Genomic DNA, 26,179 nt, shown 5'->3' with positions numbered 1-26,179 from the left:
TTAATAAATAAAACATTGCTTCATAAAATTGAGGCAAATGCTCTTCTTTGAATGGTGACTTTCTTTCGTTTTAGAAAATTCCACCAAAATGTAATCCTATTAAATTCTAGGCACTGTCATTCTCCCGGCATATGGGGAGCTCTCAAATTTGAATAAGATTTACAACTCACCAACTCTTGTATTTTGCTTAACCATTTATTCCTCTTTCATGACATGCTATGATAGCAATTTTGTCCAAAGCAATATGCTAAAAATGCTTAGAAGCTGCCATGCAAGCATATTTTCTCCTCAAAGAGATCTAAAGAGACACAAAATCTTCTTCCAGATATAAAAATAACTGTACTCTTACTGTGATACAGGAAAAAACAAATTCAATAAATAAAACTATACCTAAGCTAGAACAGACTAAAAAATTATTAGCAATAACCTGTTTTAAAGATCAAAGAAGGGCTCTCAAAATTTCTTGTTCTCCTGTCAAACCGTGCATTATTACAGTCTGAGAGAACACAGTTAATGCTTGGATTATATTCGTGTAATGTCACGACCAAACACAAATGTGGTAGCCCAGTTTACTGCCACGTAAAACCTATTCCTCCAACTTAACACTCGTGTCAGATATGCTGATCGCCAGACTAGCCAGCTCAAAAAACCTGCCATTGATACGCCCTTGGATTCCTGGTCAAAAAATTTGCATTACATGAGCCACGCCAGTAAACAAATGGATCGAAAACATCATATTAGATATTATGTATCTAATGTTTCTGCAGGAAGACTTTATTCGTGGTATTTCAGAGTATTTGAATTCAATATGTTTTCTATTCTTGCTTTCAATCTTGTGCTCCTTATAAGCATGAACTAGCATTTGAATCTTGAACCCTAAGCTTCACCAGATTCATAAACAAGTTCCCTAAAGAAAAATCCCATCCAAAACGTTGCTTTCAATCTTGCGCTCCTAAATTATTACTGTAGAATGTCACAAGGACAACATTAATTGCATTTTACCTTGCTCTGGCGGAGATCAACCAAAGCTTTGTACCGCCCCACCGATGCCATACTTCCTATGTGCTTGTACACAAATTGTTGCCCGAAATCTTTGTCTGCAGAAGAATCTGCCTTCCCCCCACCTTGCTTTGCCAGATTATTCAACAGACTGGCGAGATATTTTCCTTCTCTCTCGGCAACCTGTCATTAAGAGCATAAAATTACAACTTGAGCTCCCCAGGGCTAATGTTTATCAGTATGCTACTTATAGCAAGAAAATAGGGCTCATACTCCACATGTTGTCTCGAATGTACTACTTCCACCAGAGGGAAAATGACCAACGTTTATCATTAGAAATCAAATTTCCACAGTCCATACTAATTAGCATAACTTCATTTCTGAGTTCAACTGTGTCACAGTCCATACTAATTAGCAAATCTTTATTTCTGAGTTCAACTGTGTAAGATTTGTTTGGATCCAAAAGAATTTTACTCAGTTGAATCCAGAAACAAGGCACACTAAAGTTCATCAAGCCAGATTTTTCTCGGCATTTTATATTTTCAGCATATAAAAAAATTAAACATAGAAGGCCTCCAACTATACAAAACGGCTTGTTCCACCAAAGTCGAGAACTCCAGCTAGATAGGCTATCAGGTTATACCATTTCCATTAAAGCAAAGGGAGTTCAATTGAAGCCCGCAATCCCGATGCTTATGATGTTTTAGGGGCAGGGTGACAATATTACAACAGCTTCAGTTGGAAAGGAGCATAGGCATCAAGGTGCCTTGTTAAAAGATTCTGACCTAGAACTTTCAAGCCATCATTTAATTGGATGGGGTAAACCCTCCTACCAGGAAACTATAGTGATTTCTATAGTTTTCAACTAAGTTACTGTGTTCGTACCCAGAGGCCTCATACCAGTTCGTATCCAGAGGCCCGGTACTGGGTACTGGTATGTCTGTGGGTACCTGCTGGGTTTGTACTTGCTGGGTACATATATATGCAGATTTGAATACTTTTCTGCTATCAATTGGCATTTAAAATTATCTTTGGCAATTGGCATTGATTAATGAAGTATCATTCTATGAAATGATTTAGTTTTAGAGTATCATTCTATGAAATGATTTAGTTTTAGAATTCTGTATGTTATATATTAATATATGTATATCCAAACCCCTAAAAAAAATTCACATACCCACATACCGGGTTCTTGGACCCGCACCTGTCCCCAAACTTGAACCCTTTAACTTAGGTTTTCAATTTCCATGGCTCAAGTCATGTCTTCTGTTGCAAGGTATAAAACCAATGCATCTTCTGGCAGAAGAATTTCCCTAAAGTCAAGCTCAATAGACCCTTGCTTGAGCTCAAAATCAATTATGGCTTCAGAAATTGGTTGAAATAATTAAATTAGAAAACCAACACTTACGATAAGATGTAAAACATAAAACACTTCAAGTATAGTTTTATCGACTTCTGCACAGCATATAATAAAGTAAAATAGGTAATGGCTCTTTAGTCTAATAATGCAACAAAGGAAGGCAAATTTAATAACAAATTTACTCTGGCAAAAGAAAAAAATTCAAGTAAAGATTGTGATGCTTAGAAAAATAAAATTGCTGACCAAATAGAGATAAATATTTCCAAGATTTCTAACGATGAGGAAAAAATCTCAAGTGGAATGTCTCAGTTTGAATATCAAATTTCAACTCATACCTTCTTTTATGCTATAGAGTTCAAGATTGATAGAAAGTTACCTGAGCCAAGGCTGGAAGTGGTGGCTTGCCGGTGCTTTCATGAAAACCAGCACAATCACCAATTGCAAATACATCTTCTACTGCAGGAACTCGTAACCATTCGTCTATAGCAATCCTGTAATTCAACAGTCCTTATCAAAATATAGGATACGACAAGATTTCATATAAAAAACGTTCTCTGGTTGGTATTGAACAGCATAGAATATATATTTATTTCAAATTTTTAAAATCCTGTAATTCAAGAGTCCTTATCAAAATATAGGATACCAGAAGATTTCATATAAAAAATGTTCTCTGGAAACTACTAGGTATTGAACAGCATAGAATATATATTTATTTAAAATTTTCAACCAACTGAAATCGTTATATTTAAATTTCTGACATGACTTTAAAATTAAAAAACATGTAATCATGCATTTACGATGCAGGTTGTCATTTGCAAAAAGAAATACCTGCCACCAGGTGATTTAGGAAGCTTCAAGTCTTTCACGAATGGAGTGGGGCCAACACCCGTAGACCAGACTAGTAAACCATATGGAACTTCGCTCCCATCAGTAAGTATTAACTTGTCAGGTTTGACATCTTTGACAACACCCCGAACAAGTCTAACTCCTGCCTGAAATTGATAGGCAGTTATAACGATTCAGCTCCGTAGAAAAGGTTTTTAAACCAAAATTAACAAAATCAAAAATAAGTTAAATAACATCATGTAGAACTGGGCAATGCTAATGTCTATGTTATTACTCCATCCTCTAGGAGATTTCTGACATTCAAAATTTTCCTTACCTTGGTCAAGTGTCTAGTTGCATACTCCCTGAGCCCCACGTCAAAAGACGACAAAATTTCATTTGCCTGCTCATGCAAAGGAAAAAAACAAGTTGGTCAATAACTTGTTGCCTTCATTGTCAGTACTCAGTACTCTGAAACCTCTACCAAAATTATCAATCCTATCAAAGTTGGGAAGCCTGAAGGTTCCTTACCTCTATCAAGGTGACATGAATATAGTTCTTAACGTGAGCATATCTATAATATACATCTCTCTTGATAAAGTCACTTAATTCACCACTAAATTCAACCCCAGTAGGGCCACCACCTACTACTACACAGTGTAAAAGACGCGTTTTTTCATCCTCTGTAATTCCTGCAATTGCAACCAACTCTAAGTATGAGGACATTTACGATCTAATTCCTGATGAATCAAGACATTCTAATAAAAATATATAAATATAATGATTTTATTAATAAATACCAAAAAATGATAATTTGAGCACTGTTTTGAAAAATGACACATGATCCAAATTTGCAAGCCTTAAAGCCATCCAATTTGAAATCTATCCTTAAGCTACTATACCTCAAGTCTTTTCATTTCATAATCCAATTGTGATTCTTGTTATTTATACATTTGGCACATATGATCTTTTTATATTATTTGATATGAATTCTTTATTTAAATATGAATGAAATTTTTGTAACATTCTTTGCCAGAATACAAATCAGGGCAAGGTATTCTCTAAACCTAATTTTCCAGTTGATTAGGACTGAACTAGGATTTTCCCAATTTGGGGACATTACAAGTGCAATCAAAAGACTTGGTAATTACTTAATGAAGGTATGCCATTACCATAAGACATGAGATGTGTCTTGTTCAATGCAACTCCTCATTTCAGAATGCAGTTATAAGTTTCCTGTCATTCGTTGAGGACATCAGATTGGGCAAAGGAAAACAAAGAGATTGAAAATTAGAATCCTGCAAGTCTGAGCCTTCCAACTGGTAGATCCAACTTCTTAGGCTGGCAGATCATCCCAGCCACTGTTGAATATCAGTTTGGCATGATGGTCTTGATTATATATTAGATTAATTATTTTAAAATATGATTACATCTGAAGATTACTACAGTCAAAGCAGATGTAGAGCCTACAACATAAATATTATAACTATTCTTATTTTATGTATTATTGCAAAATTAATAAGATTTACATTGGTAATTCCAGTTTATATAATTGTTTATTCCTTAATCACTCCTTTAGCCCCTTACCATGGATATGGTGGCTTACAACATAAATATTATAACTATTCTTATTTTATGTATTATTGCAAAATTAACAAGATTTATGTAATGTCCCCTCTTTAGTTCGACATGACATTGATCATGGATTTTGCCTATTCCAGACTCTCGTAGGCAAATGGTGTGGAGAGAGAGTCAATTCTGCGGATCAAATGGTCATATCTTGCTCTTGAAGAAGTGTTAAGAGGTTATATTTTATTATTATGTGTTATTGGGGCCTATTAAGTTGAGTTGCACTTTTTATTTTATAAAATTACTTTATTATAAAAAGTGCATTATAATGAAATTTTATAAAGGATGTTTCTAGAAGTTCTAGAAAAAGTGCATTATAATGAGATTTTATAAAGGATGTTTCTAGAAGTTCTAGCAACTTCTTAGAAAAGTGAATAAATAGAGGGTTGGGCCTCTCATTTTGGACATGCTTGGATTTGAGATTTCTTCTACTTCTTCCATTGTGGAGCAAATTTGTAGTCTCTTGGGTCTGCAAATTATTTGATCTTTGGGAATGAATCACTCCCTTGGATTGGCGACTTTGAGGGTGTGAAATATCACCTAAATTGTTACATTTGAGGAGTTGGTAATTCAGCCATCTCATTTGAACTCCATTGAGATTCAGTTATAAGGGTTTTCTTTGGTTGGAATAAGGGTTTCAGTTGTGCCCTAGCATTTGTGGATTGATTAACAGGGTTTGTAGACACAGTTGTGCATTATTTTCAGACTGCCAGTCCAGGGTTTGGACCCACGTTTTTGCTCATAACTCCTAATTGGCTTGACAGATGAATTTCATATTTTAGGGGGTTATTCAACAACCCTAGGCGCCCAGATTTATTGCTTTTGGAGTGACAAAAAAACGCTGCAATATTTTTATCTAGCAGTCGTACTTGTACGGCCCTGTCAGTTGGGCAGCAGCAGCAATTTTGTGAGTCGGTTTGGGGCAGATTGTGAGGTCTTCGTGTGGCATTAATTCAGCATTCATATCCGGCAAAATTGGAGCTATTCCAGGTGCACAAACTGAAGTTTTGATTGCCAAAATATTGCATGTTATGGATTAGAACAGTCAGCACTGTCATTGCATTAATAGTTATTTCCAGTCATTAATAACTGTTGTAAAAGTTTCGTCATTTGCATTCCAAATCTGAACTGGGTTATTGTTCATGTCATAACATTGCATTGTCAAGAGCTTGATGTATTAGAAGTGCATAGTTGTGACAGTCTCTCATTGTAATCAGTTCTATTTGCTGTCATAAAATCAGAGTTGCATTGGACTTCATATTTGAGTTTCATATTGTCATCTATCTCTTAGATTGGTAGTGTTATAATCTGGAATTGTTGTTCATACATTATTGGCATCATATATTGAGGTTTCGTTGTACAAGAATTAGTAATATTGCAGCCTTATTCGGTTACATGCCAACTGTTTGACAAAATTCCTAAATCCAGTTTGAGGGTTTCAGTGGCCTTTATAGTAAGGGTCATTACAATTTACATTGGTAATTCCAGTTTATATAATTGTCTATTCCTTAGTCACTCCTTTTGCCCCTTAACAAGGATATGGTGGTTTATAGGGAGAGGCGGGTGTAAATCCTCACAAGACCCAAGATGGGGTATGCATGTGTATCTCTGAAGCCTTGAGGAAAGAGTCCCAAGAAGGGTGTTTACATGTGTTCTGGAGAACTTAAGGGACCCTATTTGTAGATGGTCTCCAAGCACCTTGTGACAAGTATTAAGGAGGATTGATGTTTAGGAGACAAGTAGGAATCAGGGCTTAAGTATGTTGATTGTCAAATGTATTACAAATCATTAGTCTGATTTAAATGCACAGTGATCTATGCTAATCATTGGGAATCAACAGCCTCTTAGTAGATGCCCAGCAATAATGATAAACAACAATAAATAAAGGAAAAATAGGTACAAAAGACACGAGATTTATCCTAAGAAAACCCTTCAAATTGAAAGGAAAAACCCAGCCACACTAGACAAATATTTCTTCTATTGATATAAAAATGTTCAAGTACAATGCTTTTCACTTAATACAATAAATATATGCACACACAAAGCAATCACATATGCACATAAAATAGAGAGGACTCTTCATATCACAACCAAAGATCTCTTCAATTTCCAAAAACAAGTCTCTTCGTATTTTCAAACGCCCGACTCTTCGTACGACACGTCTTTTCATATAATATTATCATAAAATATCTTCTCCAACTGTTGACACAAGATAGAAGTAGTTTCTCAATAGAAAAATCAGAGATAAAGATCTCTATCGCAGCTGCAATCTTCAATAGTTGCAAGCAAATAAATTGGCATTTCCAAGCCGAATCCAAAAACTACTTAGGAATTTTAGGGTAAATCAAGTGAAGTGCCAAAAGGGGACATTACACTTGTATTTATTTTCAGATCATGATAAGCAGATTTTGCAATCCAATCAAAATAGGAGATCTGAGAAGATTTATCTAAAAACACACACCCAAAAAAAACCCAACCTAAACCTGGGAATGGGAATTGTAAGCATTAGCATGTGCTTGAATCAAGAGGACCTCATAACCTGATATGTAGTTCAAGTGTACCTGATATGATTTTGGGTATTACTTCTCTTCAAGTGGGTGCTTGAAATGAAGGTATTGATAGTAAGCTTTTAAAATGCTATTATGTGGTCAAAATTACTCAAGATCTGTGGTTGGTGATTATTGCGTAAAGGCTCTACAAGTATTTATAACCTGTGTTTAGATTACTAAATACTACATTGCATTCCTTTTGGAGTGTGGGTTTGTCTCTCAAATGGGTCATCTCCACATACATATATGTTTTAGTAATCAAATTTCACACAATGCTCTCCTCCAAGATCAGCCTAGTAAGAGTTTCCACATACCTTTATTCCCTAGCTTCCATTTGTATGAGATGGCGTTATGGTTGGAATTCCAAACAATGTAAGCAAGACATTTGAAACAAGAATTATACCTAGGAATCATGATTACATTTACTTTCGCTTAACCTAAGTCATCTAATTCTCTTGGTGTTTTTAGATTTCACTATATGTTATTAATAAGAAAAGTTGAAATAGGAATTGAATTTATGAATCATTATTATATGTATTTAATCTTTAACATATGGCATCTAATTTTCTTGGAGTGATTTAGATTTGACTAAAGCTGTCTTGGACAACACAGGTCTAGGACATGTTGATATGTGAAGGCCAATGGTCATGGGTGTTTTTCCCTCCAATTGTGCATCTCTTGGTTTCACGAGACTTTTCATATGTAATGTAATTGGAGCCTTAGAATATGCTGCTCCTACTCATTTGTATTTGAATTTTTACATATTAATACAATACTTTGCTTAGTCTGGACGTAGCCACTATTGTGGTGAACCAAGATAAATTGGTGTTGTGTTTCTCGTTTAAATGTTTTGCATCTGTTGGTTTTTCTTTTCGTATTTAAATCCTTTCAATTGGTATCAAAGCACAAGTCGTGAAGATTGAAAATCGTTGTTTTGAATTTCAAGAAAGATGGAGGATGCGAAAGTGGAGAAATTCGTAGGCAAGAACTTCAACCTGTGGAAAGTGCAGATGTGCTCTTTGCTGGTCGAGCAAGACTTATCAATCGCAATCAAAGGAAAATCTAAGAAACCATCTACGATGTTGGATGAAGATTGGAAGAAGATTGATGAGAAGACGACGGCATCAATCTTTCTTTCACTATCAAAAAATGTCTTGTTCATGTTTTGAACAAAAAGACAACAAAGGAAGTTTGGGACAAACTTCAAAGCATGTATGCGACGACCATGTCACCTGCAAATAAAATCTTCACTATGAAAAAGCTCTACAAACTAAAAATGAAAGACTACGATGTCAAATCATATAAATGATTTGAACACATTATTATGTCAAGAAACCTCGATTGGTATGACTCAAGATGATGAAGCTAAAGTCATCATCTTGTCGTGCTCCTTACCTGACAGTTGGGATCCTGTAGTTATAGCTGTTAGCACTTCAAATTCCACAAAGAAGAAGCTGGTCTACGATGAAGTTGTTGCCACTTTACTTAGTGAAGACATAGGAGTAACAAAGACTCCTCATCCGATGATGCTCTCACCATGGTCAGCATCGAGGGAAGGGGAAGAAGCCATCATAGAGGTAATAATCATTACAATCAAAGGAAATCTAGATCACCCAATCAATCAAAGTCTAGGGGTAGGAATGAAGAGTGTTGGTTTTGTGGTAAACCTGGCCACTCAAAGTGGAATTGTCAGGCTTACAAGAAGGCACAAGGGAAAGAGAAATATTGGAGCTGCAAGCGGAATTGTCAGGCTTACAAGAAGGCACAAGAGAAAGAGAAATATTGAAGCAAATGCAGCTTATGAAAAAGATGAAACTATTTTAATTTTTTCTACAAGTGACACAAAATCAGATTCTTGGGTCATAGATTCTAGAGCCTCCTTCCATGCCACTCCATGTATGGATTGCTTCACAAATTACCATGAAGGGCAATTTGGAGAAGTATTTCTTGGAGACAATAAATAAATAGAAACTATTTTAATTCTTTCTACAAGTGACACAAAATCAGATTCTTGGGTGATAGATTCTAGAGCCTCCTTCCATGCCACTCCATGTATGGATTGCTTCACAAATTACCATGAAGGGCAATTTGGAGAAGTATTTCTTGGAGACAATAAATAAATAGTTGGCAAAGGTGACATTATGTTGCAGTTGGAAGACGATGCCATTGGTTGTTAAAAGATGTTCGACAATGCCATTGGTTGTTAAAAGATGTTCCCGAATTAAGGTGAAATCTTATTTTTGTTAGTCAGCTTTTTGCACAAGGATTTCATCCATTCTTTCATCCAGATACTTGGAAAGTCGCCAAGGGTTCAAGGATCATTGCCAAAGGCAATAAAGTTGGTGGTCTTTATTGTTAGAGTAATTAATTGTTTATACTTATTAATTAAATCACTTTGATTTAATTAAATAAGTTTCCTATTACTCTAGTTTGCTTAAGCTATCTTGTAGGTGTATATAATTAATATTTTATTAATTATATTGTGCAACCTAGCTTTTTTAGGCTTTAGGGCTTTCGTTCACCTTTAAGGTTGAACTCTTGTAATTCTTTTTTCAAGAATTCAATTAATCTGGGAATACAGTTTTTCTCTCATCGTGTTGAGTTCTTCCAAACTCTGCTTTTTCCTTCTTTTTTCGGTTTCTCTTCAGCAGGTTATTTGCATGCAAGTGATCTTGGCAATCTGTGAAGTTGGTTTTCACAACTTCTACATGGTATCAGAGCCTCCCTGCTGCTTCTCTGTTGAATGATTTTTGAAGCTGCGATTCAGAGTTAGAAACCCCAGCTTTTTTGAGGTTTCTTCTTCAATCAGGAGGAAGAGCAATTTTTCAGAGCACTTTGGGCCCAAATGGCGCTGCCATTGATCTGGAAGGCCATTTACAGTCAGGATCCATATAAAATTTGTCTTTTTTGGCTTTCGTAGCGTCAAGCAAAACTTTTTTGCTCCCCAGGAGGCCTTACGAATGCATTTATTGCGATTTTTCAAAAAAAAAAATTCAAAAAAAATATAAATCTGCCGCTCCGCCAACGCGCCGTTGGGCGGCCACCAACACTCAGATCACCGGCCGTGGCAGCCGGCTGAGCCGCTGCAAAGGAGCCCCGGCCCGGCTGCCGCCGGTGGGACACCCGAACGCCACCCTTGCCAGCGGCATCTGCCGCCACTGCGACTGCCGCCCTCCTACGGCCCCGCCTCCTCAGCAACCTGCATGGCGTTTTCGAACCAACCTGCAGCTAACACGTGGCACAGGTGCCACATTGGCATATGCCATGTGGCCCCTGCCACGTCACCAGTCGAGAAAGCTCTTTACCACGTGGCATGACATGTGGCCTTTTTTGCTGTGACAACCCCGTGGCCGTCAAATTTAAGCTAAGGTTTTGATGACGTAAGCATGACGTCATCCTGCATCAGCACCCCTGCCAGCACTCCAGGTCCTTTTTTGACCTACTCGCAGTTTTTTTTGCCATATCTTGAGCATACGGAGATCTTTTTTCGATCTGAAAGAAGCGCCAGAAAGCTGGTTCCAAGACGGAGACAGTGGTGTAGGAATTTTTTGGTTTTGATGTAGTTTAGCTTCCTGTTTTTGCAGTTGAAGTCTGAAGTTGTATTTTTGACTCCGGCGAGCGTTTCTTGTGCGTCCCATCTCCGGTTTTTGAAAACGTGATATTTTTGGAAAGCTGGTTCTATCTACTTTTTAGAAATGATGTAATTTCTTCTAGATTCTACCCCATGCTCTTTTTATCATGTTTTTAGCGTTTTTGCTCTATGATGGATATCTTGGGTAGTTCAGGTCCGGGGATCATTTTCTTAGCATGGGATCTCTTCTTTTGGGCTGTACTATCTTTTGTATCAGCTTTTTTTCCTATTTTGATCATTGTTGATATCATTGTAAACATCTTTATGCAAACGCACTAAGATAAAGTGCCACTCTTGCATTTCGGGATCCTTTTCATTATTGTGGTTTGTTGTACTCGCACTATTTTATAAAGTGCCAAGGGGGGGATAGTTGTTTGCCAGTTTTGTGCCCTCTTCCTCTTTTTGCCTCATGCAGTGTCGGTGGCACATGCCTTTATAGGTGTCTGTACCTCACTCTCGATGTGTTTGGTTCCTGTATTGTAGGAGATTTTTGGCCCATCTTTTCAGTTGCCTGTCACCTCACCCCGTCTGCATTAAAGGGGGGTTATATTGTTAGTTCTAATGCTTCCTTGGTTCGATGGTTCGTTGGAGTGAGCTATGTATTCAGTATTTGATCCTATATACTAGGCGATTGCAGTGGCTGACTACCTATGCATTTCGGTGAGATGGATCACCTACCATATAGACACTCTCGGTTTGTGCCTTCTATTTTAGTGGAGGATCTTCAAATCAGCAGTTTCTTTCTTACAGAGTTTGCGGCTTCTTCTGCTTCTGTGGTTTTCTTCATGATCTTCTCTTTGTTCCTATCTTCTTGAACATTCTTTGCTATCTCTTTTTGGAGAGGGCTTTTTCCCATTGGGTTTTCTCCTTTGTCTCCGGTTTACAGAGATTTCCTTGTTATGATAGGGTACCTGATCAGGCCTTGTTGCCGAGACCCATCTTTTCCTGCTTTCTTAGTTGTGCTAGGTTAGCTTACCTCCTGAGCTTCACTTAAGGGGGGGTGTTAGAGTAATTAATTATTTATACTTATTAATTAAATCACTTTGATTTAATTAAATAAGTTGCCTATTACTCTAGTTTGCTTAAGCTATCTTGTAGGTGCATATAATTAATATTTTATTAATTATATTGTGCAACCTAGCTTTTTTAGGCTTTAGGGCTTTCATTCACCTTTAAGGTTGAACTCTTGTAATTCTTTTTTCAAGCATTCAATCAATCTGGGAATACAATTTTTCTCTCATCTTGTTGAGTTCTTCCAAGCTCTGTATTTTCCTTCTTTTTTCAGTTTCTCTTCAGCAAGTTATTTGCATGCAGGTGATCTTGGCAATCTATGAAGTTGGTTTTCACAACTTCTACATTTATCTCTTTGAAAGGCCTACCGAAGTAAGTGTTGTTATGACAATTGTGGGCAGCGATATGGCACTTTGGTGTCGTCAGGAAACAGTGTATCGGGATGTTCCCGACGGTGTATCAGGAGCTTCCTAACGAGGTATCAGGATGTTCCTGACGATGTATCAAGAGCTTCCTGACGAGGGATCAGGATGTTCCCAACAGTGTATCAGGAGCTTCCTGACAAGGTATCGGGAGGTTCCCGACGGTGTATCAGAATGTTACTGACGGAGTATCGGGAGGTTCCCGACAGTGTATCGGAAGGTTTCTGTCAGTGTATCGAGATGTGTGCCGTCAGGCTGACATGTATTGGGATGTATCCAGAAAGTTCTATTATTGTAGTTGACATGTTGTATGTGGCCAACGGATACCTTCAAGAAGGTTCCTCGGACAGTATTTATATCTCCCTTCGGGATCATTGTAATCATCATCATATCAGAACCTAATGTAATATCTTGGCGTATGCGAATAATAAGAAGAGTTCTGCTGTTCGAGCTAGTGTTCATTATCTGTGTGCAATTCTTAATTAACCTATGCGGTAAACATTTGGCATCAAAGATTAGGCCACATGAGCAGAAAAGGACTTGAGGTAATGCTCAAAAGGGATCAACTACTAGGTCTCCAATCTCAAATAAGGACTTGAGGTAATGCTCAAAAGGGATCAACTACCAAGTCTCCAATCAACAAACTTGGAGTCTTGTGAACATTGTCTTTATGACAAGCAAAAGTGGGTCAGTTTCTAGAAAGATGGGCATGACATTGAGGCAAAACCATTGGAACTCGTGCATTTAGATGTCTTTGGTTCTACCGAGGTAAGCTCCTTGGGAGGGCTAAATATTTCATTACATACCTTGATGATTGTACCAGAAAAGTTTGGATATATATGATGGCCAATAAATCTAAAGTATTTTCTAAGTTCAAAGTTTTCAAAGCTGTTGTTGAAAACCAAAGCGGTCACAAGATTAAATGCTTGAAAACAAATAATGGAGGTCACAAGATTAAATGCTTGAAAACAAATAATGGAGGTGAGTTTTGTTCGCTGGAGTTTGATAATTATTGTGCAGATAATGGCATTCGAAGGGTGAAAGTTGTTCCTTATACCCCTAAAAAAATGAGGCAGCGGAAAGGCTTAATAGGACAACACTTGAGAAAGCTCGGTGCATGCTTTCCAATGTAGGTTTGGGGAAAGAGTTTTGGGTTGAGGCATGTAACACAGCCGTGTATCTAATTAATCAGAGTCCTTCATCAAGGTTGAACTTTGGAATTCCGGAAGAGGAATGTCAAGGAAGAAGAGTTTCATACTCTCATCTTTGAGTCTTTGGTTGTCAGGCATTTGCACACGTCCCTAAAGAGAAGAGAAGCAAGAAGAGTTTCATACTCTCATCTTTGAGTCTTTGGTTGTCAGGCATTTGCACACGTCCCTAAAGAGACGAGAAGCAAGTTGGATCCCAAATCACAACCTTGTATATTCATTGGATATGCAGAAGATCCATTTAGCTTCATACTTTGGAGTTCATCGGATAAGAAAATAATTAGGAGCAGAGATGTAATCTTTAATGAGAAGATATTTCCTCATTCTAAAGATGAAACTCCTATCAAAGAATACATTCCTTTATTTGACATGATGAACGATGGCACAAATTCTCAGCATGGGCACTCTGTTACTTCAACACAATCTGGAAATTCATCACAGTCATATATGAGCAGCAAATGGCAATCTCCCCAAGAAAACAATGGAATATTTACTCCTTCCAGCAGTCAAGGTATACAAATAAATGGCAGGGAACATACCTTTGATAATGACATAGATCATAGCATTAGTGGAATGCCGATAGAAGACTCAATCTCAGAGCAATTTAGAAATATAAATGAGACAGTTTTCACAAAAACTCGTGCTTGGCAAACCACTCTAGCACTCGCTGATCATAGAGCATTCAATAATACAAACGATGCTCAAAATACAATAGCATCTTGTGCTTGCCAAGAGTCAAGACACAAGGTCAGAAACGAAATGGGGCGTCGAGACTCTTGTCAACGAGATCAAGAGACCTCTGCAAATTTGAACCAAGCTGCTCACAGTGGGAACTCGTATGCAAGAGATCTCTGGCAAAATTCAATCCCATCTAAAACAAACGCGATGATGGAATATATCCCAAGCAACTGCAATAACCCTCTGTCTCCTGTCCGCATGAATCAATCAGTCCCCGCTTCAAACTCACAAAAATCGATACTCCAACACGTGGATATACCCACTGCTCACATAGAATACATGCCATCACAAGCTGGAAACAAGCACAATTGTGGTTTTAAAAATATCAATCTCCATAATTGCAATTCTAGAAGAAACTACTTTCTAGCCACAGTTTACTGACATATTTCACAATGACAAAGCACACTCCTTGGACATCAGAGGACTTAGGCACAATGAGTCTTTGAACTTGTGACTACCCTTAATCTCCGTAGAATCAAATCCTAATATCAGTGGCTTCCATGATATTGCCCACAAGAGATTGTCTATGATGGATTCTCTTCCATCCTCACTCGGTGAACACAATCAACCTCATGATGAACAGCAAGGTCAAACACCATTATTGAGAGCTAATAAACATACAAAAAACATCTTGCAGAACCTTGGCATCTCACCTGCCAATCAAGAGTGCACCAATCTACAAGGGCAAGGGACTATCACAATTACCAATAACAATAGATATCGTTCACAAAATATGAATAGAAGAACTAAAGCTACTAGTTCCCCATTTGAAGAAATTTCTTCCATTAATAATTTTGACAAATTCAAATTTCAATTAAGAAGATCCAGTAGAGAGAGAAGAATGCCCACCAAATACTCTGATTATGAGTTATTGTTCACTGAAGAGGCAGCGCCTTCAATCTTGGTTTCTGAATTCTCAGAACCAACAACCTATAAAGCCACTCTCAAAGATATATACAGTGATAAGTGGCAAGCAGCAATGCATGATGAAATGGATTCTCTCATCAAGAATTGAACTTGGGATTTGGTCTCTCTTCTGCCAAATGGAAGACTACTTAGGAACAAGTGGGTATACTGATTGAAAGAGTAAGCGTAAGGTAGAAAATGCTTCAAAGCCAGATTGGTGGTAAAGGGATTTGATCAAGAAAAGGGGATAGACTTCAATGAGATCTTCTCACCGATTGTTAAAATAACAATCATTCAAACTGTTTTGGGATAAGCAGCAACATGGGATCTTGAGTTGGAGCAACTTGATGTCAAGACCACATTCCTACATGGTGATGTAGAAGAAGAATTGTATATGGAGCTGCCTCAAGGATTCGTCAAGAAGGGACAAGAGCGTCTTTATTGCAAATTAAATCGGAGCTTGTATAGCCTTAAGCAAGCCCCAAGACAATGGTATATAAAATTTGATCGCTTCATGGTTGAACACAATTTCACAAGATGCGAATCATATCCATGTGTACTTCAAGAAACTTCCTAATGGTGATTTCGTCATTCTCCTTCTTTATGTTGATGACATGTTAGTTGCCAACACAAGTAAGAAAACAGTTCATGAATTAAAGGAGAAATTGGCACGAAAGTTTGACATGAAAGATTTAGGGGTAGCCAAGAAGATTCTTTGCATGATGATCACAATGGATAGGAAATAGAAGGAACTCACTTTGTCTCAAAAACAATATTTTGACAAAGTTGTTGAACAGTTTGGCATGGCTGATGCAAAAGTTTCTCCTATTCCTCTTGCTGGTCATTTCCGCTTAAGCTCTGAATTGTGTCCTAAAACACAAGAAGTAAAGGAATTCATGGAGAAAATTCCTTATAAGTCTATAGTTGATAGCATTATGTATGCCATGGTTTCTACACGCCCCAACATTGCTCATGTGGTGGGAGTTGAGCAGATTCATGAGCAATCCTAGGAAGGTTCATTGGGAAGTAGTTAAATGGATACTAAGGTATCTAAAAGGCACTTCAGATTATGCATTACGTTTTGGAAGTAATAAGGTTCAGTTGCAAGGTTACACTGATTCAAACCTTGCCGAAGACTTGGACAAACAAAGGTCAACCACTAGTTACACCTTCATGTTTGTTGGAGCTGCTATTAATTCGGCCTCAAGGTTGCAACATTGCATTGCTCTTTCTTCAGCTGAGACTGAATACTTGCCTCTTTCCAAAGGTACAAGGGAAATGATTTGGCTTCAGCTATTGCTTGGTGACTTGAAAGTTTTATAAAGTGAATATAATTTGTTTTGTGATAGCCATAGAGCTTTTTTCATAGCTCATAATCACTCATCACAGCGTTGCTTTAAGCACATTGATGCACATGCTCACTTTGTTCGTTATGCAGTTGAAGAAGGCCAGCTAAAAATTGTTAAGATTGATACAAACAAATATTTTCACGAAGGTTGTCACCAAAGAGAAGTTTGAATGTGCTAGGACTTCTCTTCGACTTGTGAAGAAAAGATAAAGCAGCATTTAAGCAGGGTATTGGGTGATCAATTGCAACATTGCTTGTCCTTCAGGAGGGAGTCTGTTGATATGTGAAGGCCAACAGTAATGGGTGTTTTTCCTTCCAATTGTGTGTCCCTTGGTTTCGCAAGACTTTTCATATGTAATGTAATTGGAGCCTTTAAATATGCTGCTCCTGCACATTTGTATTTGAACTTTTACAAATAAATACAATACTCTGCTCAGTCTAGATGTAGCCACTATTGTGGTGAACTAGGATAAATTGGTGTTGCGTTTCTTGTTTAGTTATTGTGTTTCTTGTTTAGTTATTTTGCATCTGCTGCTTTTTCTTTTCGCATTTAAATCCTTTCAAGACTTCACATTTAAATCTTTCAAGACAATCCTGAAAAAATTGGTCAAATTGACATAATTCCGTATATAAATGGAGTAACTCTTTTTAAGTTTGTAATCCAGAATATAAAACAAGATTGTCTGAGTATGCACGATTGTTGCTAAATAGTCACTCGGACCTTAGGTAGAAGAATATGATGGTTTAGTTGTCAACAACAGCATAAATGAAATTTGGAACAGGCATTGGAATTACAAAATTACAATGGCATACATTTGCGAGTGCACATGACACTGAAATATATGGAGTATCAGTTTTCATGAAGTCTATTAGATAATCACTCAAGCTAGCTCAAGGACAACACAAGTTCAAACAAGTTTCTAGAAAACTCTTACAAATAGAAAGTTGCTTTCAAGATGACCAAGCATACACATCTGAGAGCATTAAATTTAGAAGAAACGTTTGGCATAGCTTACCAGGCACATCTGACAACATTAGATTTAGAAGAAGCTTCCTCCGTATTTCCTGTGCATGATGAACTTCCCTAAGGAATATAGCATGCTCATTAACACCCTGTATTCCAAAAGTCAGTGGATCAGCTCCAGCTGCAATAATAAGCTTATCGTAAGCAACTTTAAAGCGCCAGTTTGGATGGGGGATTGATTCACTTTTATCCCCAGAAGCCTCGCAATAAACCTGAAACCAAAACAAGATAATGTCATTATAGCTTTAACAGTAAGATTTTTAAGAAACTGCTATGCAACTGTCTGAAAATACAGGCAGGCAAATGGCTAATTAGTTCAATTGGCTAAAATTTTAAACAGAACATTGCATAATAAGATTAAAAAATAATAGAAAACCTTTTAGTATATACAAATAATTTCAAAGACAAGAAAGAGAATTTTATACTTCATCATAAAATATAAAAACCTGATGGAAATAATACAAAATAATATGCTGAATGATTACAACATTACAGAACTGATCTTCAAAGATTCAGTTGATCCAAATTTTAGTAACAACTGATAGACTCAAATTATAAAAAAAAAGTAGTCATTAGTGCGATTGATGCATTGCACCATCCAAAGCATTGTAGTACAAGCAGGCACACCTACAAAATATATTGAATGTGATGAAGGCATGGATGTGACTGATAAAGTAACATGTCAGTGTAGATATGAGATAACGTAGAATTTAGGGAAATTGAATTGACGCAAGAAAAAAAAGCAAGGGATAGGACCATAGGTTCATGATCTTTGGCTTGAGGAAAGTTCATTGGTTTGTGTAATGCAGACCTCTTAGATTGTAATGCATTGCCCTAAACACAAATATTTTTTCTCACCAAGTCAGATAGATATAACCTGCAAGGCTATGTCACCCACCAAATTGCCACTCAAAAGTTCCCGTGTAGCTTGACAAATACATGAGAAACCACAATATCCACATTCCATGATCTGACAAATTTTCCTTTAACTAAGCTGCTATAAAATGAGTTTATTCTTTCACTCAGCCCAACAGTTACCTCACCATCCTCATCATCATAAAACCGCCTCATGAATTACTATTTCCTTTTCATAAGAGTGACCAATCACTATGCAGCTCAAAATATCAGATATTCTTCAAGAATCTACCATTGATCCTCATTGACCTCTTTTAAACTCAAAAAATCAAATTTTAATCCATTAACATATAGAGGCAGATTAAGTTTAGTCTCAGCCATCTCCATGTGAGAGGAAGAGCAAACTGAATATATTATTATATATGTAAATTACAATCAGCCCGTTTGACTAGTTCCCTGCTCTCTAATTGTGCAAGTTCGATGAACTGTTCCTACATGTCAGCTAACTTAGCTAAATGATTTCCAAACTAGACCTTTATAGACTCCCTCCCACGTCCATTTCATCTTTCCCGCTTATGGTCACGTGACATTAGCTACATTGGGACATAATGAAAGAAAATTTGTCACATATTTAGAAAAAAATGATTTCCAATTAAACATCATGAAGAATTGTCGATCCCACAGTACTTAGAAACTGTTCTGGATCATTCCAAATCTAATTTTCTGCCCTGTTGCCTTTAATGTCAAGTGACTTAAAATGGAAAATTGACAAGTAGGAGATGATTTCCACAGCGAGTCAAATTGTGATATTGCTATCAGGATTTAACTGTGTGATTTTTGAGTCAAACTCATTGACCCATGTTTCATGAGTAGTGATTCAACATGAATCCATCTCTCATGAGAATAAATGGAACACTTAGCACTCGTTGGATCTAGGTGATGCTCAAAGGGGTGAAGCACCGAGACTTCCCGAAAGGTCACCCATCCCAGTACTACTCCAGCGTGAGCGCGCTTAACTACGGAGTTTCCTCCATGGTTAAACCCAAAGCTTGCAACCCCATTTGCAAAACCTTCACCAAGTGTTGTGCCTTATGAACCATTCATTAGAAAGCCCCTTAAGCTCATCAATTGATAAGTACTTTCAACAAATATGTCAAACTTTAAGCAAATCAACAAATATGAGGTACTTTCTGTAGTATTAAATTTTAATATCAGGATTGAAATTTTAATATCAGGATTGAACTGCAGAGTTTTTATTAACCCATATTTCATTAAGTTCATGTGAACCCAATATCTCGTGAGAAAGAAATAACTTTCTAGTTTAAACTCTACGCAAAATTCTTAAAGCAAATTTGGAAGCATTTAAAGGATGGGCTTTCCAATCTACAAAAAATGGGGAAATTATTAAAAGCAATTTCAGTATTTTTTCCCCTGAAATCTTGAACCAATGATATCGATCTGGTCACATTTACTACATTCTTGTCACCTGTATTTAAGTAAAGGACTTCCCAAACCAATCCACAATGTGAAATTATGACAAGCTAATTTCAGATTTAAAAGAAAATGCTTTCAAATTCAGAATTCATAAGAAACAGTGTAAAGCAAAATTATGTATGCTTTAGAAGACGACAATCCAATTTAGACTTTATGATAGATAATTTATACTTCAGAGCAAATTTCTAAGCATACAAAGAGACGATTTTTTAGTTTAAAATCCTTCAGATAAGAACAGCGAGTCTGTAGGGAAAGAGCTTTCCCATGGAAAATTAAAAGCTGACTTACCTCATGACGGTTAGCGTCCACATTGAGGCACTTAGCAAGCAGAAAGTATGAGTTTGGGGACTCGGACAGAGCAGGCTGAATTCTGCTAACGGGCTCTGCCACTGATCGAAATTCCAAGGTCCCAACACAGGTAGAAGCTAACAGAGGAGTAAAAACCATGTGATTTCTTGGTGAAATGCAAACAACATCATACAGTTTAGTATTCAGTCCTTTCATCAAACGGCAGCCAGCCCAGCCAGTACCGAGCACTACAACTCGCGCCTTCTCCCCCTGCTTAGTTGGTTCCAAACCAGGCAAACACTCCACCCTGTCAAGTGATTCGTTTTCATTGTGCTCCACAGGAACCTGCTCGGCCATAGGATGCAGGATCTGCGATGTTGTAGCAATTGACCTGGTTATGCGATAATTCAACAGGTTTTCTGTTGCTGAGAAGTACCATAAACTGGGCTTAACAAAATCAGATGCATATACTGACGGTATTAACCGAGAGGCTTCATTTGCAGCCCTCCTTGCCAATACACGACTACCGGCCGCCTGAAGTAGTCTTCTGGATAATGGCAGTAATCCCATGACGTTTAAATCTTCGGCACCTCCTTAGATATCCAAAGTCCCTCGATGCAGTAAACTTCTGCCTTTAATTGAATTGTCTTCTTTTCACTTCCTATTGAATCAATTTTCAAATAGGATTCAACTACAAACAAAAAATGTGATGTTCAAAAAGAAGATCGGCAGGATACTGGTCGAAATTTTACTGCATTAGCTTTGAAAAAAACTGAACACTAATCCCTGGAAAAGACCAGGGCGGATACAGATGGTGCTCTGCTTGAGATTAATTCCACAGGATCATAACAAACAGGCTAGATCTTAACTTGAAGTGTTCCATTATTATGCTTGTAACATTCTCTCGTGACTTGAAACATGAAGCGATCACTCATCGAGCGTAATTGCAAGTCTTCTTTCTGATTAAGAAAAGACACGGGGAACAAGTCATAAAAAAAATATTATTCAGTGACGAACTGCGAACAAAAATCTAAAAAGCTTAACATTATTAGGTTCAGAATGCAAATTGAGTTTCATCAAAGAAGATGATCATTCTACTGCTCTGTAAAATTCTGTCAGACAGATTAATTAAGGTATCCACCACGATCCCTCTTAAATAGAAAAGATTCCCTAAGAAATTAGTTGATTCATTAATATATCTCCTAAGATTTCTTTATGATTGGAACGTGAAAAAATATTATCTTTCGGAAATAAAACGAATAATATTCAACAAATAAGGCCAATCGACCGAAAGAGCATCTCGGCTTAATCCGTCCTTCAATGAATTTAATTCATTAGGACTTACTTCATTACTTAGAATTTTTGTTTTCTTCACAAATCCAAAAGAGAGTAAAAACTGAAAGCGAAAACTATCAAATCAAACTATCATACGCTTCAAATAGAAACCTAAGTTAAGCATGACCATCCAGCAAGCGACGAATCTCGTACAGTGAAGGCCTAAGTGACTATGCAACTCCTAATCGTGACGGCTTAAAGAAGTAAAACTTTTTTAAGACATATTGAAGGACTGGATGATTTTGCTGGGGATGTTATAATTAGCTTTAGGGCAGGGATGCGTATACCTTTGAATTCGTTGGTTCAAGAATTTAAAATATACTATGAAGCTGAAATTATTTGAAGCAACTTTCTCATTTCTTATCGGGAAGACCTCACAGAATAGCTCAAGCTTCTCATTCCTGAAACCATGATCTATCAATAGTTTGCTAGCTTCGAGTTCAATATTTTCTACAAAGCCTATGTTTTATTTCTTGTCCAGGCTTTTAATGTTGTAGGAATCTCCATTTTTCAAACTACAAAACCCTTCAAAACAGACTATTTTCCGAACTACTCTGTTTTCTCTAACCATTTTCCATACGGGAAACATATACGAAGTTCCATTTTGTATTAAGTTGCTGATTATGCAAAGATTTTCTGATTTTGTCCCTAGGCACAACTAATCGAAAAAAGCATTCAAAATTACTCGTATAAAATGGCTGAAGAAAACCAATCAAATGCTAAACAGAACGTTGATTCTATCAATAAAAATAGTAAACTTCCGAAACATCAAATTTTAAAATACATAAACTCGGTGAATCTTTCTTTAATTTTACCCTCGGAAATCGGATTAAATCGATACTTCCTCAGACATAGGACCCGCATTCCACTAAAAATTCTTGGTAAAACCATAAACCCTTTGAATTTGCCCCGCATTGGGAAGCTCGGCTCACAAATAAGTTTTGAAGACACCAGTTCAAATTCAATGTTAGAAAAACCAAAATGTACTCATCCCATTTTCATTAAATTTCATACCCAACTGTCTTTTGCGCAATATTTGCACCGATTCTTTCTTGTAGGTATCTGTCGACATAAAACCTATGGCACAGATGCACGTACCACGGTAGGGAGCAACTATATACAGAACGGCGACATGTCAGTAGGTAAGTGGACCGCGTTTAACGCTTTACCTGTGCTGCACGAAAACTGAGCTTCCTTAACTTTGGGAAATGAAAAACGACACGAAGTGACGCGCCGCTGGTCCAAAGCCGTTTGTGTAATTTTCAAGCTGTCCATGTTTTAGAAATTTTTTATTTAACGAAGGCGCTCCTTTAATTTCATGTGGGGAATTCATGCCGGAGAGTGACGTTCTATGTGTTATATTTTATGTCAAATACCGTACTAGGTGAATTAAATCGCACTACGTCAGTACATGTATATATACCCTTGTATGTATAGCAAGATATAATATGCGTTTACACGGTGTTTATTGGCCTAGTCGCTTGTCATGTTTACTTGTCCAAACTTAGAATTATTTTAGCTTAAATATTATGTTTACATCTTTTACTAATTAAAAATAATTATGTATAATTTGTATTAATAATATAAAATAATTATTTAAGCTTAAATATTATGTTTACATCTTTTATTAATTAAATAATTATATATAATTAGTAGTAATAAAAATACGTTTTATGGAAGGGCAAAATATTTTTAAAATAGTAAGAAAATTAGTAGCCTACATCAAATCCATAAAAACCTACATTTTGACAGGCACAAAATCAATCACAATTTTCAAACTAAACTTCACACAAAATAAATTAAATATTCTAACCATAATTAACTCTAAAGTGTTTAAATTAATTATTTGCTCCTTTAACCCAAATTTTAAAACCTTGATTCTTTATTTATTTTTCATATTCAATCATTAATCCCCACTATAATCAATTATTTAATTGCAATAGGCAGCAATTCCGTCGGCTGGATAGCCATTTCGCTTAACGAAAGGAGACTTATTCAGGTCGGAACTGCGGTCGACATCAATTGAATATTCCGAAGTCAAAAGAGCACCTTTTTGAAAAAGAGGAGAATCTTTGAAGGTATTATTCTACCTAAATTTCTACCGAAAACTAACTTTTCCCACGTGGTACGAATTTGATGCCCTTCTTGAAACTTCTCCAGATCGACAGAAAATTTTAGGAATCCCGAACCTCAAACCATAAGAAATTGTCCCTCTCCTCCGATTGGAATCTCTGTCCTCCGTTGCCATATTTCTCGCTCACAGCCTTGAATTTCATCTATTTTCTTCATGTATGATGAATTTTATATCGCTGCCTTTAACTAGAACCATGAAATTAAGCATTCAGACCGCCTTACAAATTATTCTAATACTTGTTTATTTAGCATAATATGTACTTCGAAGATTTCAAGCTTTTCACTTCTTAACATTCCAAATATTTCACTTCAACGCTCCAAAATAAGATTGTTTTTTTCCAATCCCTTCAAAATGTGCGAAAAATCATCAGAAATTCTCGGTCTGCTCTGATTGGTTTCTCTTTACTCATTTTCCAATTTTCTTCCTCGCGATCTCAAATTTCATCTATTGTCTCTATAGATAATGAATTTTAGATCTCTGTCTGTCTCTAACTAGAAAACAAATAATAGAAAGGCCAGAATCAGGAAATGAAGTATTCAAACCGTCTTCAAACAAATCACTCCAATACTTTTTTACCATAATATCTCCTGAAGGTATCAAACTTTTCACCTTTTATAACAATGCGAAAAATTCACTTCAACACTCCAAAATAACATTTATTTTTCTCAAATACCCTGAAAATGCGTGAATAATCTCCATCCCTCAACAAAAAAATGAAGTCAAAAAATCACAAACGAATGGAAAAATGGCTCATTCGAATACTTAAACGGCAATTTCATTTTATCAACAAATGCACTAATTTACTCCAAAGCCGGGGCAATGGCGGCTCAAGTTTTTTCTTCTTTTCTAACGTGCCAAATTTTTCGGATATTTCCCGAACACTCACATAAACAAGAACATGCAATTCTAAAGAACATACAGAAAATAGATGCAGGGGCTTTGGCGCCTCAAGCTTTTCCCGACTTACCAAAATTTTCAGATTCCCCCATCCCCACCCTTCAATAAAAAAACAATGCTCAAACAATTCTAAATAAACAGCTCGAAAAGGACAGTTGATTCCCAAACACTACTTAAACACCAATGCACTGTTACAGAAAAAAAGGCAATCACAACACTAATCAAAGTAAACAAAAAAAATCGTTAGTTCATCAAATTTCCCTAACAACCACCCCAAAAATACTCAAACTTACTTGTTTTCCACCAATCGCCAGATGAAGTCAGTCGTTCTCTTCAAAATGTCTCCGTCATTTGGCTGAAGCAAAAACTAAAACTATGCCCATCTTCCTCCAATCAAACACAGATATAAAGCTCCATAAAAATGCTCAAACAATCCAACGCTTGCAACGGCGTAGGCTCCGAGAAAGCTTTGCTTGAATTCTTACACATTCATGATTTTTTCCGGAGTCTGTAACGATATTTTCCCTTCTTTCTTCCCTCAGTTTCTCCGCTCTCCCTTACCCCTCTTTGGTAGCCACGTTTATAACCTAGAAAGTTCACGGCACGTTACACCTCATCAGACGCGTGTCTGGACCGGCGACATGTCAGCAGCCACGTTGTCACCGGAAAGAGCTTCCTTGTGCTACAAGGAACCTGCTCCCTTAATTTTCGGAAGATGTAACTTAATTCTAAAGTGACGTGCCTTCCCAGGAAAATTGGAATATTTCGGTCGTATCGGAACAGTCGAGAAAAATAAAAGAAAGAGACTAATTTCCTGGCGGCTGTAATGCATTTCATGTTTTCGAGGAGGCTATAGATCGTTTATTCCGCGTTCTAATTTTTTATTATATTTCTATTTTAAACAACGCGGGGAAGAAAATCGCCAGTTGTTGCTTGGCGTGCTTTCAACTTGCTTTGAAAATATTTCCAGCTATCGTTCGATTTGAAATTTGTGGTTTAGTATCTCCTTGACTTTGATTATATTTGAATTTATAACTCATGAGTGGTGCATTAAATTATGGAACTTTTCAGTTGTTTATTCTTGCGTATTCTATTTGAAGTTGGAGTTTCCGTGATTTTAAACACCATTTTTATGTCCCCCTCTATCTAGATAGGGACTAATGTTGCTAGTGGTCACTATTAATTTTATTACAATCAAAATTAGTGAGTTTGGAGAGGTAAAAATTAGTCAATAATTTCTAGTTTTGATTGGTTAAAAGTAATTTTATTAGGGTTTTTTTTTTTTAAAATTGACATCAAAATTAGAGAAAAATAAATTCAACTTTTACAACCTTCTACAACTTTTCAATGTTGCCTAAAGCTTGTTTGCCCAAAAACATTCCTTCCTTTCATGCAATCATTCCATGCTTCTATGGACTTGAAAGAAAATGTGCAGAAATAGTATGTGCAACCTTTGGAACCACAAAAAAATTGACCAAAAACACCATGAATTACACCCTAAGAACACTATAACCCTTGTCGCATTT

The 26,179-nt window shown here is 36.8% G+C and overlaps 1 protein-coding gene across 7 annotated transcripts; it reads right to left on the bottom strand.

Moving 5' to 3' along the window:
• LOC149545530 (internal alternative NAD(P)H-ubiquinone oxidoreductase A2, mitochondrial-like) lies at positions 1-25,383 on the bottom strand. 7 transcript variants are annotated; one of them, XM_089790695.1, is made up of 10 exons: positions 24,947-25,383; positions 21,157-21,246; positions 20,288-20,978; positions 17,643-17,862; positions 3,716-3,876; positions 3,522-3,587; positions 3,188-3,351; positions 2,736-2,850; positions 1,003-1,182; positions 1-675 (listed from the first exon to the last, which is right to left on the bottom strand). In XM_089790695.1, the coding sequence occupies exons 3-10, from the start codon at positions 20,855-20,857 to the stop codon at positions 523-525; spliced, it is 1,629 nt and encodes a 542-aa protein (XP_089646821.1). In that variant the 5' UTR covers positions 20,858-20,978; positions 21,157-21,246; positions 24,947-25,383; the 3' UTR covers positions 1-522. The 7 variants fall into 7 exon arrangements, with proteins under 7 accessions (XP_089646821.1, XP_089646818.1, XP_089646816.1 ...); XM_089790692.1 differs by having other exon boundaries at positions 20,288-20,980; positions 21,076-21,246; positions 24,947-25,211; XM_089790690.1 differs by lacking the exon at positions 24,947-25,383 and adding an exon at positions 22,438-22,627 and having other exon boundaries at positions 20,288-20,980; positions 21,076-21,246.
• Positions 25,384-26,179: the final 796 nt, after the last annotated feature.

Source organism: Cupressus sempervirens, chromosome 7 (assembly GCF_028749045.1).
Source record: "Cupressus sempervirens isolate cs-2001-9-10 chromosome 7, ASM2874904v1, whole genome shotgun sequence".
NCBI classification, from domain to species: domain Eukaryota; kingdom Viridiplantae; phylum Streptophyta; class Pinopsida; order Cupressales; family Cupressaceae; genus Cupressus; species Cupressus sempervirens.
This window is presented reverse-complemented; position numbering and strand designations above follow the sequence as displayed.

Excerpts from the sequence above, each read along its gene's own strand:
- LOC149545530 (XM_089790695.1), bottom strand. The coding sequence starts at position 20,857 with ATGGGATTACTGCCATTATCCAGAAGACTACTTCAGGCGGCCGGTAGT. Across the intron at positions 3,877-17,642 it reads AATGTTGTCAGATGTGCCTG|GAATTACAGAGGATGAAAAA; the intron begins GTAAGCTATGCC and ends TTGCAATTGCAG. Across the intron at positions 2,851-3,187 it reads CCTAAATCACCTGGTGGCAG|GATTGCTATAGACGAATGGT; the intron begins GTATTTCTTTTT and ends GTTGAATTACAG.